This window comes from Eublepharis macularius, chromosome 4 (genome assembly GCF_028583425.1).
Source record: "Eublepharis macularius isolate TG4126 chromosome 4, MPM_Emac_v1.0, whole genome shotgun sequence".
NCBI classification, from domain to species: domain Eukaryota; kingdom Metazoa; phylum Chordata; class Lepidosauria; order Squamata; family Eublepharidae; genus Eublepharis; species Eublepharis macularius.
The window spans coordinates 60339150-60360809 of NC_072793.1; the positions used below are offsets into that span (position 1 = coordinate 60339150).

General features: G+C 42.9%; 1 protein-coding gene across 1 annotated transcript in view; it reads right to left on the reverse strand.

The window, feature by feature from the left end:
- Positions 1–21660, reverse strand: part of ABLIM3 (actin binding LIM protein family member 3) — a 196649-nt gene that overhangs the window by 38359 nt on the left and 136630 nt on the right. Inside the window, exons 5-7 of the mRNA XM_054977806.1 lie at positions 15841–15967; positions 11195–11288; positions 2338–2425 (exon numbers count right to left, since the gene is read on the reverse strand). Of these exons, the coding sequence (XP_054833781.1) occupies positions 2338–2425; positions 11195–11288; positions 15841–15967 (309 nt within the window). The remainder of the gene's footprint in view (positions 1–2337; positions 2426–11194; positions 11289–15840; positions 15968–21660) is intronic.

The following is a 21660-nucleotide window of genomic DNA, read 5'->3' on the forward strand; positions in this document are numbered from 1 at the left end:
ATGACAGGACTTTTGAAGGCTGGTAATTCATAGGGCCACCAGCAGCTGGAAGCAACTTGACAGCACATAACACACCCCCTTGCACTGTGCTTGTCTCTTATTCCTGATCTCAAAATAGGAGACAGAAATTTTCAGCAGAGAAAGGTACAGGGGCAAAGAGTTAGCCTTCCTTCTCAAACATTATAGCCCTGATCCAACTTAATATCCCCCCCCCAACACACAGAAGACTGCTTTTCGTGGTTAAGATATAAAGCAGAGGAATCAGATCATTTCGGCCCTAAACGGAAACTGAATGAGCTGTCTTTGCAGGCAGCAAAATACAATAGGCATAATGAACTTCAGCAGAACAGTCAGTTTCCATTATACCAGCTTGCTAAGACTTGAGTTTAGAACTGTAGGAGATTAGAATTTTCCTGATCTGTTATTTCAGCTCAGTATAGAAGAAGGCAAAGGACTGCAAGTCTTTCCCATAGCAGCAAGGATAATGTGAGAGAATCCTGATGAATATCCTCCATCAGAGGCACAGCATGCAGAATCCATTTCCAGACTGGTCTGGCTATCAGTGATGCCTCGACTGTAGACAATTTGGGGAAACACTGAGGGCTGAGGATTGGATCAGTGAAGGCTGGGGAGGCTGGGTGCATCCGATGAGCATGTAACGTTGCACTGGATGTGCAGGTATGTTTTCATGGACAGCTTGTCACTAGTTTTCCCAGAGAAAATGTTAAACATTACAGGAAAATATCTGATAGTATTAAGCAAGCATACGCCACAGACTTCTTCCGTATTGACTTTTTAAAAAATCCACAGATGCACACATGTGTCTCAAGAGGTGTATAATGTAGGAAAGGTAACACATGCATCTATTGCCTAGCCAAGGCACATGTTCTCCAATCTGGTGTTCTGAGTTTTTATGAGTGGTTATCTTCTGTAAGAAACAGACATTACCCTTCCTACAATACATCTGTTCATAAGACGAGTGAATTCAAGAGTAAAGTAAGCAATGTAAAAGAAATGAGCTCAGCTTCAGAAGGGTGAACAGGAAGAGGAATTGAGGGTCATTAGAAAGCAGCTTGGAATTCAGGGTGAGAATGCAGCTTTAAGTCTATTCTGGGTACATGGTAATGAACTGTGCAGATGCATTTAAATACACCTGGAGTATTGAAAGAGTGCTAGGTTATCCTGACCCTCCTAGGACCATCCAGTTAGTCTTCTCCCAGCCACAGAATGATTCACTTGCTGCCACAGCCAGAGCTCTATTATCCTTCCCTCTCCCTACCCAGCTTTTAGGTGCCACACTCTTCAAAACCACTGTCACCATAGCAACAGGTAATTCTCACTGGCAGAAGATCCAGCATGATGGCCAGGTGCAGTACTTTGGGGGAGTTTCTCTTTCCCCACACCCGCATCTCAGGGGCAGGGTTTCTGCTGGTACCAAGTTGGCTGATGGGCCAATGTGACACTAATGGCACATCCACTCCTCCACAATGCGCTAAATGTCAACTGTCACCCCACATAAGAACCAACACATCCCTAAGCCAACATTCCTGTTGCGCGAGGGTGGTAAGGAACCAACCCTGCAATTAACACAGATAGACACAGGGTAATTAGTGACTCAGGGTGACAAACCACTAAAGTTTGTCTAAGGGACAAACAGCCTCCCCTCAGCTGCAAATAAATCTACAGAAAAAAACTAAACCTCCAGAGATACCCAGCCCCCTGGAATTAAACATTTAAGGCACATACAATAACTGATATTGTTACAACCAGAAATCTTGAATAAGTTTTCTTTGCAGTATAATTATGTATCCTCCATTTGAAAATCTTGACTCACTGCTCTGTTAAATGGGACTGATTAATATTATTCTCTGCTCCACGCAAAATGTCATCAAGATCAGTCAACAGCTCTTTAGGAAACGATCGAACCCATAATGAGTCCATGCCAACTTCCAGAAACAGGCTCTGTCCAGCTGTGTTCTCAACAGCTTTGAAACAATTTCAGAAGAGTAAGAGCGGAACTATAAGTGACAAAAGGCACAGATTGGACACTTGTCAGCTTCCCTCAAGTTTTGATGGGAAATGTAGGCAGCTTGGTGGAATGTTGGACAAGTGACAGTTGAAAAGTCCATTGGACAGCAGTCAGAGAGCCAAGCTGCAAGACTAGGATGCCTACATTTCCCATCAAAACTTGAGGGAAGCTGACAAGTGTCCAATCTGTGCCTTTTGTCACTTGTGGTTCTGCTCTAAGTTTTCATACCTGGTTACTCGTGAGGCATGGAGGAGAGCAGACAGCCCATTCCATACTGTGACCTTATGGCCCTTGAACTGGTTCCATACCTGTGAGGTACATCTCTTCACCTTCTGTGAACATCTGGTGGCAACGCACACATCGGGCACAAGTAGGGTGATAATGTTTTCCTCCTGCCTAAAAAGAATCGAGAACAGAAAAGAGTGTTGATGAGCAAACAGAACACCTACATTCTCATTTGTGAGGGATCTCCTAAGAATGAGTTCATACAGTTTATCATATTTCTACCCCACCTTTTATCCAAATGCCCATCAGGCATGGATATCAATAAGGACACAGCTACAAAGTACAACCAACCACTTAAAAACAATGTATGTCTAGTTCCAAAGGGAAATGGAAAGCCATGGCCAAAAAGGCCCTGGGCTTAGCAGTCCCCAACCACACATCCATCAAAGAAAGGATACAAAGTAAAGCCTCCCAAAGAAATTTTAAACTACAGGGAGGCTGATATGGGAAGTGGCCTTTTGAAATATGCAGGTAGTTTGGGGCTTTGAGACTGTTTTGAACTTAACACAAAAAAGACATTGGAAACCAGTGAAGTGCCTTCCACACTGTTATATGTTCCAAGAGCACAAACTAATATCTTGCTGCTGCATTTCAAACCAGTTACACTTTCTGAACAATCTCCATGTGTAACCTGTATTACATTATTTTAAATTGAAAGTTACAAAGGCATGGCTGATGCATACAAGTGTCTTTGAAGGGGCCCTATCCAACCTTGGTAAAGATAAACAATTACCCACCAGAGAGAGGGAGTGCATTTGGAGAGTTCTATTCTATTTAATTTCCATAGACACGCATAAAACTCCTGGAACAAATAATCTCCATAGACACACATAAAACTCCTGGAACACATCAACCACAAAAGTTCTCAGCATATTCCCAATAGGTTAGAGACTGACTAGTAGAGCAAAGGGTCACCACTGCTTTGTACTAAGTGCTATCACTTATACCTGGAAAACCTTGTGCACGTTCGTGAAATTTTATAATGACAGGGAAGCTAATCACTGAAATAAAAAGTTTGCTCTCCATGTAGAGATGTAGTAATCTTTGAAAACAATAGGCTCCATCAAGGACTACAATGAGTAAGAAATGCGTGGGATCCACCCAAATGTGACAAAGATATTTTTGAAATTGCTCAGAACTGCCACATTGATTAAAGGGACCGTGTTTGAACTTACTTTCCGCTTATGTCAATCCAGTGACTTGACAAGGATTGACAGGGGAACAAGACACAGCACAGGGACAGCCAGGATGTCATCATACCTGTGAACTACCACTGGAGTCATGTGACAGTCTTGTTCTAGAAGCTGTCATTACATGGTCACTCTCTCATGATACTGGGGAGATCGGCCACTGAGCAGGAGTTACACAAATGATTTTCAAGTTTTATGAGTTTCAAAGATTTAGATGCCATCTTCCCTATTTAGATTTTTAAAGCGGTTTGGAACATTTGGGGTATAGGACTAGGGCTGCCCCTACCTCACAGGTTTTCCCTGGACAGCTGGTTTAACGGCAGTTAGAAACTTCACTGGACATGGCTCAATGGAATGCCTTGTTCATGACAATGGTGTTTCTGGATATTTTGGTGGTCATAAGAAGGCAAAGAGCAACCAACCTTTACTGAAAAAAATCCATCTTAATCTGGGAACAGAGCAGATAACATCCAGAGTACAGGGCCATGGCTATTCCTGCCTCACAGTTCTTCCCAAGACTGCTTGCTTGATTTCATTCTAAATGTTCCCACCAAAGGGAACTTTTTCTGGTGCTTTCTGTGAGTCTGATACTCCAGGATTAGAAATAGCAACCTACTATTTCGCCCACTTGCAGTGTAGCAGGGCTGTTCTCCTTGCCCTTTGAGAAAGATAATAGGTTTAATTGGTAGCTTGTTTCCACTCAAAAGTGTCTGTGAAGATTTCAATTATAGACTCACTTTCAGGGCTCCAGAGCTCAGATGCAGCCAGTGGTTTACCTTGGCACTTCCACTACAATCAGCTCGGTGCTGTATAAAGCATTCCCCCAAAGGGACATTTTACAGCAATAATAATAATAATAATAATATAAGAGAGGATGAGGGATTATTAAAGGGTGTGGGGAGAAGAAGGCCTTTAATTTGAGATAAAACTTTTAAGTTAAAGCCACAATTCATGCTCATCAATGTTTTTTCAAGAAGTGGGTCTCATAAGGACGGAGAAGCTAGTTAGATGATGAGTGCACAATTCAGCACACAATTTTTTTCATTTCTGCCATCATATGGCTGGTCTAAAATTTTGTTGCCTAAAAGCCATTCTTCTACTGATTGAATACAAAAATGAGTTATTAGCATAGCCATGGTTAAAGACTGACTGTAGCAGCGTGGCAGGTATCTCAAGCTGTATCTGCACTGGCTGTATGTCCTGCAATACATCTTGGGAACAACTGACACAGTCTTCATGCCCTGTTTCCAAGCAGCAAACTGAGGAGTTATAGTCTAGTCAATTCACTCCTATGAATAAAAATCCAAGCTTCAAACAGATGCAAATAGGATCTTCTTCTCCTGAGTTATGAGACTGGTCATTGAAAAGGAAACAACTGCTACAACTCAAGATACCCATCTTGACCATTGGATGATGAAAGGTGTTTGATCCTAGACTGTATTAAATCAGCAGCCTACACTTGCAAAAAATATGGAGACAATGGCTATCACCATGCTGATTGCTGCCATTCCAAACAGCTAGCATCCATTGATACAGAAGAGCCATAATACACATGGTGGGGGAGATGCCATAATTTGTAATGTCAGTCTCCAGCATAGGGAGTGGCTCTTTAATAGGAGGCATTACTTCCACCTCTTCTGGCTTTGATCAGCACTTCATTTGTTGGGGAAAATGATGTCTACAAAATGATCTCAGTAATTACAGACCTTAACCAAAAATCCAGATGTCACAAGAATCAAAACCATGTTGAAAAGAAATGACAACTTAGGATAAGGAGAATAATTTCTGGGATAAAATCCTGTACTGGCACACAAACAGGAGAGGGTGGGGAATGAATTCACCCAACTTTAATCCATATTTTTTCATAGAAAACTAATTCGAATCACTTTCTTATGAGCACTCGAACCTGCTTTGGCTTCTAAAGACGAACAGACTTTTTTGATTTCATATACCTTCAAGATGAAGCACAATCACAACATCAAAATCAGATCAAAGCAAGTTTCAGAAAACTTGGATTAAGTCTTCATTAACTGCAAGAGAGCAGCATTTTATCCTTGACGTGTTTTAAACCTTTAAAAAATCTATGTTCAGGAGCCAAAGCAGATTGAAGAGCCTGTATGAAAGAAAACTGCCCTGTCCTGGATAGCCCAGGTGAGCCTGATCTCGGCAGATCTCAGAGCTAAGTAGGGTCAGCCTTGGTTAGTAATTGGATGGGAAACCTCCAGCAAAGACCAGGGTTGCAGAGACAGGCAATAGCAAACCACCTCTGTTAGTTTCTTGCCATGAAAACCAGCAAGGGATCGCCATAAGTCTATGATTTGAGGGCACTCTCCACCATCACCATGAAAGGAACCTAAGTGTTACAGGGGTTGTGCAGCTTCATCCAAACCATATCTCTACCACTAGTGGAGCTTAGTATGTGAATGTATGAGTTGTTGTCATCACATTTAGTATTTCTCTTACCCTTGCAAAGAATAGCCAATGATATGGAATGGGAGCATGACAATGCTGAATGCAACCTTACATATCTTTTTCACATGCTATGGGGAAATGTGTGAAGGAAACACAGGTTGGCAACATCCATGTGTCCTCCATAACATCTAGATAGGCCCAGAAAATGTCTTTAAAATGAAGACAGATGCCCAGTTTGCCCTCATCTCTACCTTTAGCCACTGTTTTGTGCGTGTGCTACAGTACTTCAGTAATCCAGAGGAGTTAGCCATGTTAGTCTGTAGTAGCAAAATCAAAAAAGAGTCCAGTAGCACCTTTAAGACAAACCAATTTTATTGTAGCATAAGCTTTCGAGAATCAAGTTCTCTTCGTCAGATGCATGGTACAGAAACTGGTCAACCAGTTTCTATACAGTACTTCAGTAAGTTTTTCTTCGCTCAAATAATGCAAGTCCTGCCCTGGCCCCCATTGCCAAGACTCAAAACCAGTTTTCTTGGAACTTTATTATGTATTTTACATTATCTAGAAAGGCTGAGTTATTTTTATGCTAGACACTTTCAGGAGCCAATTTGTCCAAATGCAAGTCTCATTCAAAACACTTCTTTTTAAAACTCTGAGCAATTCAAAAACTAACCATGCACAGCGTTTCAGTGGTTTCTTCCACTGCTGCATTATCTGATGTTTCTCCCTCACACTTTCATAGTTTTTGAGAATGGAAATTTGAAAATCAATGATAGTCATGCAAATGAGGTGAATGAATCATTGAGAGCATTGCAACGGAAAGCAACAAATATATTCTTTTCCAAAAATACTCCAATGCCTTCAGCAAGACAACCTTTTCTGCTAATTCATGTATTCTCTTGAACTCCACAAAGATTTATGAGAATTTGCTGGCTGAGGCACGGAAGGATTTGACTGCCACTAAGGTGATGGGAGTATAAAAATCAAAGGAGATTGATGCTGTCTAATGTAATTTTGCCAAGAATACCAGCTCCTGAAGACTACTGAGCCATTTACAGGTATTACATCCCAATACTGTGAGCCTCTAGACTGAAGATGCAGTTCAGATGGTCAAGCGCTAGTATCTCTCGGTGGACAAAACTGGCCCCTCTGTGCTGATCCCAGCCCTTACTTGAGTGGTGTGCTACTATATGCTAGCATTGCTGATTGGTAGGATACATCTGAGTGACATAACAATTGCCAAAATGGCAGGGTAAGGAGGACTCCTTAGAATTATGGGGAATTATGTAATTTTCTAGTTCCAGACCTGCATCAAATACATGATGGTCAGACCTAAGATTAATTCAGGGTGGGGATAAACAGAATAACTCCAAGACACCTCCAGGAGCTTTTCCGAGAAAAATACAGCACATATCTAAGAAAGGTAAACAGACAGATGACTGGCAGAGGAGCTGACTGCTTCTGTCCTGCTTGCTCTATTTAGTTGCAGGAGACAGCTCACTACTATGGGCGGAACTACATGAGACAAGTTACATGAGTTTGTGCAAGCGTTCTTACTTAACATGTGTTTTTCCATTTGTGTTCTGTACACTTGCTCCCGCAATCACACATCTCTTGATCTCGTGGATGGATGGCCGTGAATTTAATCCCAGTTCCTCTGATGCTGGGGGATTGCATCCCGTGTTGCACCTCATCTTTGTGCACAGGCATGGGAAGGGGGGGATGGCTTGCTTGATTTTTGCCAGCCACTACCTCCCAGGCTCACTTCTCCAGGCACAGCCACACCACGGCCGCTTTGCAGGAGGGCAGTTCAGCAGGGGAGCCAACCAGGCACCGGAGCTCATAGCTCCTTGCCTGCTCACTGACTTTTTAGTTTCCCCACTAACACCACCTGCAGCTGACAATGACAAAGGAACACACACACACAGGTTTATGAAGTATGGAGATGTCTTTCCACACAGTTAGAGCTGGGTCTTGTGTGTGCTACCTGGCACAACATCTTGTGAGATTCATCTTTGGTTTGGCCCGCATGTATAGTAAGTTTCCTCTCTAATGGAGGTTTTACATAAAGGAGAAGCAATTATCCAACAGAGCAGACCACAACAGCCTTGTTTATTTTATATTGATTAAAATTACAGTCATTGTGAAAGTCTGATGCTACCTACCATGAAGAGACTGCTTATTACAATTCAGGAGAAGGGGGAGTGTCGTTCCTTGAAGACTCATTAATCATCCACGGCTGGCTGCGCATCTTAAAGTCATCTGGGATACCCAGAGGCTTAAACATATGAAGGCTGATTATGGATGCAGATAGTTAAAAGCACTCTTATGCCAGACTGTCAAGAAGGATGATGGGAGCCTATTGCTTTTGAGGGCAGCAGCATCCTGGGTTTCTTGCCCCTAGGCAACCCAACTCCTACACATCCTGTCTGATCTGTGATCACCGTGGTTAGCTGGCTTATTGTCTACAAGACACTACCTTCAGCTTTAAGCAAGGGTAAGGAAAACTTTGGTTCGGTTTGCATGCCAATATATAACCGAGAGCGACTACTGGAAAGAGACTGTGCTCTGAATCTCTGAAAAGAGGGGTTATACAATGCCCACAGGATCTCTGAATCCTCCTATGGCTTGGTAATCTTCACTTCATGACACATCAAGCATAGCCTTCTTTCCCTGCACCGTGCTTAAGGATTGCAAACAGCATCTTCCCACAGCCCCACTGACCTATTTCCAGCCAATCCTATCATGACTATTCCTGAAGCTTCTCTTGGCCAGGCTCTAGGAATCCCATCAAGGTGAGATGCAATCCATGAAATAGAGAAGTAAAGGGGATGCCTAATAAGGGCAGCTTCACATGTTACGGAGATGACAAATTCCTCTTTGTCCACTCTGGAGCCATCTTCCGCAGTGTTTACTGCTGAGTCACCTAGTAGAGAAGCAGGAATTTACCTTTTCCATTACAAGTGAAGTAGCCCTTAGATAACGAACACAGCTGAGTGCAAACCCAAGAACATGTGCTGTATTGTCCCCATGAGAAATTGTCCTCAATTTCTGTGCATTACAGTGCACTCTGAAGTTCCTAGCTAGGTAATCTCTGCCACTGAGACTCAGCAATATTCAGGAGGTTGCATTCCTAATGCCTCTCCAGTGGGCAAGAGCTTAGAATCAGAACACTCCTTAGTACACAGTGCTACCCTCTATGTGCCAGACAGTACGGCTACAACACATTCCCAGTGCTGTTACACATGTCTTGGCTTGATTGTCTGGGGCAGACAGATGGAAAATAGAGGGGGACCTGAGTTACAGCCAGTAAGCAATGCCTGCATTCCCGGCCATCAGGGGCTGCTTTGTATGCTGTGGGTCCAAAGATCCTTTCAGCGTGGCTTTTGAATAATAAGATGGTTAGATGCATGGCAGGTTCATGTCAGTTTTACTCTGGAGACAGGCCTTTATTTATGTCTGAAAGCAGATGGCAAGTGCAGATTTAAGGAGGGAAAGGGATGTGAAACTGACAAGTGCCTAACCATGCAAAAGTGGCATGATCACAGATTGTCTACAAGAAAGGATAATCAGTGGCAGGACTGGAATGCTTCTCTTCCTCCCAGCAAGAGCTCAGTTTCCTAAAAGAGAGGCACTGGGGCTCATGCCTCCCTGCAATGCATGCCACCTGCCCTGAAAACCTTGCTCCTTAATCCTAAGCATAGTGGGGGTAATCTGAAATGGCTCAGTGGTTAAGAAAACAGACTTCATGAATTCTGAGGGTTTTTATGATAACTTTATGATTCCTTTGTTTCTAAGTTCCTTTATGATAACTTCCCATATGCATGCACTGGGTGTGGGAATCAATCTCCTATTACATTTGTTGAGCTGTTTAAAAAATGAAGACTCCAGATGTGCAGGGGCAACAAAGTAGTCAGACCATTCACATTGCTTTCCTATTAAAAGAAAAACCAGCAACATTTTGACCCACCCAACTTGTTGTGGCTATTAACAGAAAGTGTCTCCTGAGAAGCATGGCCGCAGAGTCTCTGCTTTCGCATTCTCATTCTACAGGCCCCACATGCCGGCTGCTGGAATGCTTGCCCTGGGCTCTCAAGTTCCCTTTTGGAGGCCCAGCTTCCATCCCTCTGGCTCCTTTAATCTGCTAGCATACCGCTATATGGCTAGCAGCTGTGCTGGATTTGTTGCCACAGCAACAGACAGAAGCAAGGTGGGGTCCTGCATACAGAGCATTCTCTCAGGTGGATGTATTTGAGGGAAACATCTGAAAAATGTGCCAGTATCACCTGAAGGGCAGGTAGAGTAATAGATGGTTATTTTAGAAGCCGACACAGTTGAGCAGTGTTGCTGAACTGCCGGGGAAATGAGAAGCAAGCCAGAAAAGTACCTTTTCTGTGGTGGTTATGATTAAAAATGGCAGACAAAAAATTCACAAGAAGTGATTCTTTAGTGGCAGACCAGGCCCTTCACGGACAAAATGCCTGCCACACAATCACAGGCTTTGTGCCATAGTTTAGGAATATTGTTCTACTGTCCAGGTTGCGCTGTGCTAAACAGAGATTGGCCTTAAATTGTTTTATCGACATAACTCATTTTTGATTGTACAATTGACCTTTCCAGAAATTAGAAACAGTTATACCAGTCTTTGTTGAAGACTGAAGGAGAAGAGTTGGGATTCAATGGTGGAATCATGAGGGTGGGAAATGAACTTGTACAAACCAAACAAAGCTCTGCCATTCACGATTTCACTGCCACCACCAGATTATAAATCAGAAGGTACATTCCATGCTCTGTAATGCAGACACAGCCACACCAAGTCTTAGTCCTTCCCGTTTCAACTATATATAGCCAGCTATATTTAGCATTCTCTGTGCTTGCCTATATATTTGTAATGAGCAGCTGCTTATTCTCCTCCTGCCATTCACATTCTGAATGAATGAACCTATTTCCCAGGAACCAGCCTTTTGTACTAATATTAATATAACCATCTCTATTTTACATATATAGGCAAAGGGGAGAGGGACCTACCTTCAGGGTACAGAGGAACCTAGAAAATACCAGGAACAGATTTTTCTCACCCTTCTGATCTCCATTGTTAAATGATCTCCACAGCCTTGGTTTGTAATGGGAAGTGTCAGGTGTTCTGGTGCCACTTTTATAATGTTGATTTGGGCAGAGAGACATCACAGAGGTCTGTAGATCTCTTCTGATCGCAAAGGCGTGGCTGAATGCTTCTCTGACATCATGACAGCAATTCAGTGTCATACAAAGGACTCACCTCCAGGACCCTGCCGCTGATGTACCGGTTGCAGGTTTCACATTTAATGCCAAACTGGGCATGGTAGTCAGATTCACAGTATGGAATGCCATCCCTGTTGGAAAGATTCAGCTTATGAGACACAACAAAGGGAAATGGACAGTGAAGAACACCTCCTTTCCTAAGTACAGAAAGCCACACAGTTTTGCCATGTAGGCAAACTGAAAGGGCCAATGACTAAATGCAGTAAGTGTGACTGCACTTGTATGTTGTTGAAAGCCCTGCTAAAGTGAAGAGGGATCTCCTGCTAGGTGTCTATTCTGGGGTCCAGGCAGTAAGCAAGGAATGGACTCTAGTACATGCAGAGAGCATGAAGACTGCTTTTACGCTGTTCTTCAGGCTTTCCCCAGCCTCAGTCTTTCCCTTCCTGCTCTCTCCTCAGGCCATCCATGCTATAGTATGCCCTACAGCCACCACAACACTGGCTTCTTCCGACTCTTCTCACACTACACAGAGAGAACACAAGGGTTGTGTTTCAGATTTCACATTCATGCCTCAGTGTTCAGCAAGCAGCAGCAGAAGGGCAGCTTCAAGAGCATGAGGAGACCCTGTGGCAGGAAAGGCAGCCACCAGTCATTTTAGTGCAGCATCATTCTCTTTGCTCTTGGGAGGTATTCAGGGATTTAGGCTGAGTTCTCCCATTGCCAAGGCCTCACACTTGCTACAGTGATAGAGCTGCTTCAGTCAGCTCCAAATGCTCATCATTACTGGTGGTAGGATAATTTGGGGGAAAATGAATCTGGGTGGGAGACTGTGTGGAATTTCAGAAGGATACAATGGAATGACATGTCTGTTATTGCCAGTCTGCTAATAGTTTGTTAGTGCCCATTCAGACCACAGTACAGCTGCCTGAAGTTGGCTCTTCTTCATGAGCCAGGGCGTGTGTCAGAGAACCTTTCCCTCAGTGTCTACTGTCAGTTGGATTAGACTGAGTCAGAAATAACAATAACAGGCCTGGGATAGAGCTTTTTCAGCAGCAGCCCCCTACCCTGTAGAATGGCTTTCCCGAGTGTGACCCTTACTTTGCTCTCATTCCAGAAAGTATTCAAAACCAGGAAGGGCTCTTCTGAAGGATGAGTTTTGAGATTTTGTGGTGGGTCCAAGGTTGGGATTTATTATGGTATTTTTCTTGGTTTGCGAATTTATTTCATTGCTGTGTTTTGAACAACACTGGAACCCCTCTTGAATCCTTTTTAAGGAGAAACACAAACTAAAAGTGCCATAAACAAGCAAACAAATAAAATGCATAAATACATAATGAACAATAAATAGGCCTAAGGCTGTGGCCATCAAATGGGTAGGAGAGAGCAGGGACTCTCCCCAGCCCGATGAGGGAAGCCTAATGACTCCAACTGGAATGAGTGCCATGTGATGTACAGAAGAGAAAAGAGTAGAGAGGTAGAGGTGGTAAAGGACAGAAAGAAAGCAGGAATGCATTAAATAACCAGTTTGCTCTTTCCGTAGTGGCAAGACTGAGAAAAAGCAGTTTTGCACATTACAATTTCTGACACAGTAATTAATACTCATTTTAGGGGGAAAACATGCACAGCTTACTGTTCATATCATTCTGTGAGAGACTTTTGCTCATTTCCAAGTGTATATATTTATTTTGTCTTATTTCTCTTAGGGGATTTATATCCCACTTTCCTATTCAAGAATTCATAGAACAGCTTAAAAAAACAAAAAAATTTACATAATACAATGATATATTCCCATCTCTGTCAGGAAACAAACTAGGCCCTCATATAGTTATTCACGTTAACTTTTTGCCTGCTTGCCCCAGAACAGGCATTTATCTCTGTGTGAAATAACCCAGAGTGGGAGGCCGTTTGCCCTAGCAGTCATGAATTGCTCCAGCGCTAAAAGTATTAATTGATTAATCAGTGTGATTGAGCAATTAAATCATTAATCACACAATAAAAATGTAATGCGGTTTTAAAATTAGATCTTAGTGGAGGCTGTCCAGTAAGTTTTCGTGCAGATGGCAATGTTACAAACAATTATCTTTAGTGAGTTCAAGGTAGTTTTAACCTCAATTTTTCTGTGTTATTTAGCTAAGAGAAAACATTGTTCTCATTATATAGCTTCAAATATCACCAAGCACTGCAACTTGTTAATATCATTGTAGTTAGCTCCTATCAATTTTCCTAGTAAAGATATAAGCAGCATTTCCTGCAGCATGTTTTGCACACTGATGAATGCACACAGTCGGTGTAAAAGCTGACCTGCTGGTTCCCTCCCCACTGGCTTGATGTCTGGCATCAACATTATCTGACTGCCCATGGACTTCTGAATCTATAGCAAGGCCATATCCAGATATATTGCAACAATGGGTGGCCTAAGGTTACATAAGGGGGGGACGTGATATGTAAAACACCAAAAGTCGAAATATAAAGTCTAAGATAGTGTGTTCTTGTTGCTCATCCTAGTGTCTTTGCACTTATTCATCAGAAAAACAGAAACCAAGAACTTCTTAAAGATACATTGGGAAGAATGAACAGGTGTTTTATTAGAAAGCTGTGTTAATTGATTGTGATTTTATCTTGTATATTTTATCTTCTGTTGTGACTCGCCCTGAGCCTGCTTGCGGGGAGGGCAGGATATAATAATAATAATAATAATAATAATAATAATAATAATAATAATAATAATAATAATAATAATAATAATAAGCTTGCTGGCCCATTTTTCTTTCTATCTCTGTTTTAAGAGGGACCAGGGCTTAGATCCTATGAATGAGTTCCCTGCATGTCTCTACTGCAGACTATACTTCCTCTTCCTCTAAATCTTCTATTTGCCCAAGATTAGTGATTTTCAATGGGCCTTTGCACAAACTGATGTTTTAGCAGAAGAGGAAGCACACCCCACGGTACAGACGCTAACAGAAGCTTCACACCTGCTAATGAATGGGGGAAGAATGAACAAGAAACTCATGCTTCTTGTGAAACATATGGGAGAGCGGCCAATCTAAGGACTGAAATACATGTTACTAAGTATGTAGGGATGCTCAAGTGAACCTCATTTCACATGTTCCCCCTCCCACTTCCCAAGTATTCATTCACACAGTCACACTTCCATTTGCTGCACTTGAGAACATTCACTCATTCGATACCAGTTCCTCCTTGACTGCTAAAAGTATCCCATTTATTGTGAGGCACCACTGTTTTCCATTTTTCCCTTCTGATAACAATGTGGTTTGAAATTGGTACAAACTGTTGCATTACATTTTTATAAAGAAAAAGCTCTGGCTATGCCTTTCTTTGCTACTCCTATAGGTAATCTTTGACAAAGAAATTCTCTGTTTAGAACTGCCCAAATCCCATTTTCCCCAACCTCCCACATCCATTCATTGAAATGCAAATCTTGACATTTTCTCACACCTTAAATAAATGCAAATCTGCAAGTCAAAGGAGCATATAGTACTTGTTCTTGCAATGAAAACAGAGCTGAATAGGCACTCTGCCCTCTGGACTTACTTGCAGATGTAGGGAGCACAAAGGGAGCGCCTGTGAAAATGACATGCATGTGAGCAGGGCCGGTGCCACTGTTGAGGCTGTGAGGCGAGGGCTGCGGGGTCGGAGGGGGCACCGGAAGGAGCCCCGGGGGTGGAGGCGTGCGTCCCGTGCCACCGCCGGCCAGCCCCGCTGCCAGCCAGCCCTGCGCCGCCGCCACCGCCGCCGCCCGCCCCCAGGCAGGCACAGCAGACACGGGCCAGGAACGACAGGCAGCTGGGGCGGCGTGCGTGCGGCCTCCTCACTCCACCCCAGCCACCCGCCGGTGGCACTGCGTGATGATGTCATTATGGGATGATGTCATCACGCAGTCTGGGGCTGTGCGTGCGCTGACTGGCCTCCAGCGCCAGAAACCCTGGCGCCGGGGCTGCATGTGAGCCAAGCAAGAGACAGCCTGCATGTGAAATATTGCACTTGAGCATCCCCAGGTACTCAGTAACATGTATTTCCACTCTAAGAAAAGCCTTTCTGAATCAGACCCAAGATCCATCTAGTCCAGAATCCTCTTTCCAACATCATTCAGCCAGATGCTAACAAAAAAACCCAGAGTGGGAAAACGGCCTTCCCCTGCTATTTGCCCTCAACCTCCCCCTCTCAACTAGTATCCACCAGCATCCTGCCTCTGAAACCAGACATTTCATTTAGCTATCATGGTTAAGAGCCAATGGTAAATTTCTCTGTCTTGCCTCCTTTTAAACCCAATGGCCATCAGTATATCTTGTTGGCGTGTAACCTTCCACATATGAAATGCATAAATTACTAATGCATGTGGAACTCATAGATCTCACTACTATAAGGAGTGGGCAACTCCTCACAATAAGGAATGGGCAACTCCAGGAAGAGGTTCTTTTTAATTCTTGCACAAGATGATGTTTTCTTGACCTCAAGTGCTCCCCACTTTTCAAGCTGCTGCTATGGGCAAAACATAAGGCAATCGATACGTTTCTCTTGTGCTATTTAATGCCCCCTCCCTATTCTCACACCGTATATGTGATCCAAGTTAGGAGCCCCTGCTGCCTTCTTTTCATGGATCTTCCAGCATTTTGAAGCAATCCCCATCCCACTCCCAGATGTGGGCCAGGAAAAGATACATACTTGCTAATGTATTCTCCAGTCAGGATGATTCCACAGGTTTGGCACTTGAAGCAGCTGACATGCCATTGTTTCTCTAGGGCAAGGAGTGACTGGCCTTGCTTGATTTCCTCCTTGCAACCTGCACATTCTAAGAAACAAGAGAAAAAAGAGAATTAACACAAGAACAGGAGAAATATCATGAACGTGCGGGCTCTTCAGTTGGACAGTGAAGGACAGCCCCAACCTTCCAGACACTGGATGAGATCCCACAGATCTTTCCCATATTCCCATCACCCCAGCAATCCTTTCAGATCAAGGGAAATTTTATTCCCGGGCTTGCAAAAAAGTGTGCTAATAACCACATGGGTCAGGAAGCTACAGTGGGGAGGGGGGAAAGGCACTGTGGCCTCTCAAATCACATGGTTGCAAATGCATGTGCAGTCCTGGATTATCCGATAGGCAGACTAAGCATGTGCTTTGCACACCAGCAAAGCAGGGACACCAAAAATTGAGATTTTTTTTTAAATTGATATTTCAAAAAAGCATCCAAGCAGTCATCATGAGAAAAACTATCAGATCTTTGTTGGGTTTCCTAATTAGAGATGGGCACGAACAGCAATACGAACCAAAAAAAGCCACCAACAGCCCAATCTGCTGTTTGCGAACAAGCTGTTCATGAGGCCCCATTCTAAACGAACAGGTGGTTGTTGCAAGCCTCGTTCATTGCTGGTCGTCAAGCCAGACAGTCTGGCACCTGCAACTCCCTTGGCAATGTAGACAGGGATTGTCTGAACTCTGTTTGAACTCCTGCTGTTGCCCTGGAAACCCCAATCTAAGTCCAATTTAGCTTGATAGGCAAGTCTTCCTTCCAAGTGTGGACTGAAGCTCCAAATTTGTTACAAGAGGAAAAGACCAGGGGGAATGGGGGCTCCCAGCTCTGGCTTTCAGGGAAAGACAGCTGCTGTTAGAGAGACAGGGTGAGTGCATTGGAGCTTGAATTTTCTTTGTGTGTGGTGGGATAGGGATCTACCCCTTCAGGTTCCAGGGCTGCTTCCAGGCTCTGGGGCCAAGCTATTATTTATTATTGGTAACTTTCCTGGTGTCTGCTCAGGTAGGGTTTCTGGGAGTGGTGCAGTAGGGATCTTGATGGCTGGAGGAGAGCCTGCTGGCCCCCATGAACAACGAACATGTTCATGACAGGATCATGTTCGTCAGTGTTCGTTGTTCATGGATGGCAACAAACAATGAACACCATGTTTGGTTTTTTTCTGTTCGTGCCCATGTCTATTCCTAATACTTCACTACACACTCTTCCCCCATTTTTTCTTCTCTTTTTATTACTTATCTCTACCTGAACCGGGGGCATCCTACTTATGTAGATCAAAATAATGCAAGGAAATCAGATCCTGCACGTGTTGCAATAAATATATGTTCTATTATTTATATATTCTTCTGAGGTATACATATGTAACCCTATGGGTTTGGCTCTCTGTTGGAGTTGGATGGAAGAGGTATTTTGTCCCTGAGAGGGAGTGGTAGGAGGGCCTTGAAAAGATTTCTGAAGGAAAATGGAATTTTCAACACACTAATGGGCAGTTCTTAAAACATATCTGGGCAATGATGGTGTGGTGAAATCTTTCTAATTCTTGCTGAGAGGCATATGCAGAAGCAAAAAATGCAATTCTGGAGTTCTACTCAAAAAATTGTGGATGCATTAGGAAGTATAGCTGAAAACCAATAATAAAAGGGCAGAAAGCATTACAAACAAGAAACAAGAATACAAGAGTTTGTATTAGTGTTAAATGAAATTTTACAACACTGTCACCATACAAGTCAAGTTCTCCAAGAAAAAAAGTAGTTTTGAAAATGTATGTAGACCTCTGTCAATCATTAGTAAACCACATAAACACTTGGAGGACCGATTTTTCAAGATTTGAAGACATATCAAAAGATATCTTTTCTGATACTAACTACAAAGAAACCTAGTCCCAAATCATAGGCTCATAGGGTTGGAAGGGACCTCTAGCCCAATCCCAAATCAGCAAATCAGGAAAAAAACTAAGCAAATGATGGCAGTGCACTAGAAACAACACTAATCTTACAGATGATTTGTGCATATCTACTTACTGCACTATCATTGATCCACTTGAAGCTTATATGAAGAGGAGAGGTGAAGTGTACAAAGCATCATATAGATTTTCTTTTCTAAATGATATGGACTTATCTGACAAACAATATTCACAAGGTTCCCAAAAGCTAATTGACTTGTACCCTGTTGACTTGAACATGAATTTCTATGGAGAACTGTAGCAGTTCCACCATTATAGGCAGGCAAAGTTTAATGAAATGGGAAATATGAAATTCACATCCTTTTGGCATGGTAAGTTTACAGTGATTCAGATTCGATTCCACTTCTCTTGATCTCCAGAGTTCTGCACAAAAGAAGGAGGCATGAGATACAGAATTGTACTTTCCCTAGCTTCTCTCTGACTTTTTCCCCTGCACACATATGAATACTTTTTTGAAACTACTGTCAAGTTGCTATTAATGCATATGTGTGCAGAAATTTTACTCCATTAGTGCTTCCTCTCTGCTTTTCCTTGCCCTGGGTGCTGATTGGTTGGTCACCCAGTGGAAACCACCCCCCCTCCCCAGCTCTTCACAGCCTCCCTTTTTTTAAAAAACGAGGGAAGGGTTAAAAAACGAGGGAAGGGTTATAAAGCTGCAACATCATTTCTCATGCAGCTGTATTGTGAAATCATGACTACAGTGCTAACTCATAACCTTGCAAACTGAGCCCACAAATTACATTTTTCTCATCTGACTGACTACTTGGCGGTAAGAGAAGCCGGACAACAAACCCCAAGCAACTGAGCAACCAACTCCTCCTCCTTTTTTTAATTAGAAGAGGGTGGCAATGCTATGACATCCATGCATTGTACCCCTTTGAGCACAAAGTCTGCCCCATTCCCCGACAGTGATCCACATTCCCCACCAATCATTTCTTGGGTTTACTTTATTTATTTATATCATATTTGTATTCTGCCCTCCCCGCAAGCGGGCTCAGGGCAGATAACAACCTTAAAATCATTTTAAAACGTTCCATATTAAAACATGAAAACATCATATAAAAATGTTTGACTTTGATTTACTTTCTTTATAACCAGGGCTCATAGTCACGGGGTGGGGGTGGGGGAGTGTTTGTCTTAAGAATCTGCCCTCCCCATCTCAGAACATGGTCACATGTTGTGAGGAGGCCAATGAGAACTCTGTTAGGGCAGCAACATTTGAACATTTTGCTCTGGCAGAAAGGTGCCATGTTGTGCCAGGCAGACAAATCAAACCACGCCAGAGCAATCACAAAGAACTGGAACGACTGCCAGAAGAATCTGCAAGTAGAACAAACACAAAAAGCACATCGTAGATTTCCCTCTAGAACTGCACCACCAATCATCTCTCCAGAATTTTTTTTAAAAAATTGGCAGGCAGAGGACTGTCCAGTCAGCGAACACAGGGAGAGAGGGGGGATGGTAGACACACACTGAGTTCCAACACTGAAACACAACACATGAGCTGAATTTTTTTTTAAAGTTATGTTGGCTGCAGCCCCAGCAAACGGCGGCTCCAAACAGACATATCTCAATACGTCTGTAATAAAAAAGCAAAAAAATGCTTCAGTGTTGTGCAGTGTGGAATGCAGGGAACCCACGCCGATTCAGCACCAGTTGGCATGAATACTCAGAAGCACCATTGATCTTCATGACACGATAGTAGAAGACGGAATTCAGTTTGTATTTTCAAATGCAGAGATCACATTACGAATTTTTCTAATATTGATGATTACTAACTGCTCTGCAGAACACTCTTTTTCTCAGCTGAAAATAACAACACCACCATTCAATTTATATATTGCCCTTCAGGACAACTTCACGCCCACTCAGAGTGGTTTACAAAGTATGCTATTATTATCCCCATAAGAGGTGGGTGGGGCTGAGAGAGCTCCAGAGAGCTGTGACTAGCCCAAGATCACCCAGCTGGCTTCAAGTGGAGGAGTGGGGAATCAAACCCAGCTCTCCAGATTAGAGTCCTGCGCTCTTAACCGCTGCACCAAACTGGCTCAGAGAACAACAATCTGTCAGGACAAACTTGATTCACTTTCACTTCTGTGTATAGAAGCAGACATGCTTTATTGAGTTAGCTTTTATGAACTTATCCAGAATTTTGCAATCAGAAAATCTGAAAAGAAGGTATTTTAATTTCAGCATACATGTAAGTTTGGTGTCATTATAAAAATAAAATTATTTTTACAGTTTAGCATTGTTTTTATTTACATATTGGGGGCCCTTTTCAGTGCTTAGGACCTCTAAAGGCTCTGTCCATATGGATCCCGTAATCCCAGGAATAAAATTTCACAGTCAGGACAACTGAGGCAGAGAGCAAGTATATGTAAGTATTTGTTTATTCCTATGGAGTGTATTTGGAGCTTCTCAACTATTTAACTGTAACAGATGATTGATCTTCACACCCAGCCTGTACATGTCTACACAGGCAGCCAAGTTGGTGGTGACCATAATGCAGGTGTTCTAAGGGAGCAATGTACTCTATAGACATAGCTGTTACTACTCAAACATTGTCCCCAATTCAAGATGCTTTTTTAACTGCAAAAAATGATTCACCTCAATGGCAGCAGGGATGCCCTCACAGTGTGGAAACTGGGGAAAGCATTCAAGTTACTCATCAGAGTACCCAGTTTGACCATCATCTTGTATGTCTGTACCTGATGGCTGTGTAGAGTTATGAGAGGAAAGTGACTGCTAATGGCAGCACTGGAAAAGATAGTGAAAATGGCACAAAATGATTCTGTTAATATTTTTGAGTGATTTGAATGCTGCTCAAACAATTATCTTCTTGGAATATATTAGAATTGACAACATTCAGCTCAGCCCCACAAAAAATGCTAATTCCAGGATAGTTCTACTTTTAGGCCATATTTACTGAGCTTGGCTTGCTTTTGCATATTTTACTGTTGTCAGTATTGTGTTGTCGTGATGAAATATATCTGAACAAATAGCTCTAGTGATTCAGTTTGCTGCTAGTTTCCATCTCTTCCATCCTGGTGAATTGCATATTGTCATTTTAGCTCTTGTTCCAGCCGTTACAGTCAATTCTGTTACAATATTAAACATAGTCGGGAAGGGGGGAGAGAGAAACCCCCTAAATGAAATGCTGTGAAAACCTGGCACAGACACAAAGGAAAACTGGGGCGAAACCCTGTACATAAGGCTAGTGGGCAGAGCTGCTATACATCACCAGGTTTCGAAGATGCCAGGAGCCACTTTGCTTAATTTCTACACTGTTGAACTATTATGCGCAAGGGCTGGGAATACAGTGGTTTACTTGTGGCAGCCTTCCTCTGTGCTCCGTCTGAGTCCTCTGGAAATGATAGAAATAGAAGGACGTTTTTGGCCACAAGCGAGTGTAGGAAGAGCTGTTCCCTAACCTCTGTCTATCTTGGCCATGTCCGGCCTGCGGAGATATTTACTGGCCTCCCTTCCTTTCCCATTTCCCTTGCTGCCTGAGACCAGTGGCAGGAAGCATATGGGCTTGGAAGCTATGACCCTGATTTTGCTCTAAATGGCTCTTTCCTTCTCTCTCTTCCTTCGGCACTTTGAATTCTCCCAATTTTCAAGGAGTCTCTTTAGCACATGAGCAGATTATAAGACTTTCTGCTTTAAAAAAAAAAAAAAACCTCCGTTGTTCTTTTGGAAGGTTATTTCAGTAATCCCCAGCAAATGCAATGAGACAAAACATTGCATGCCATTGACAATGGCATGAAATGGG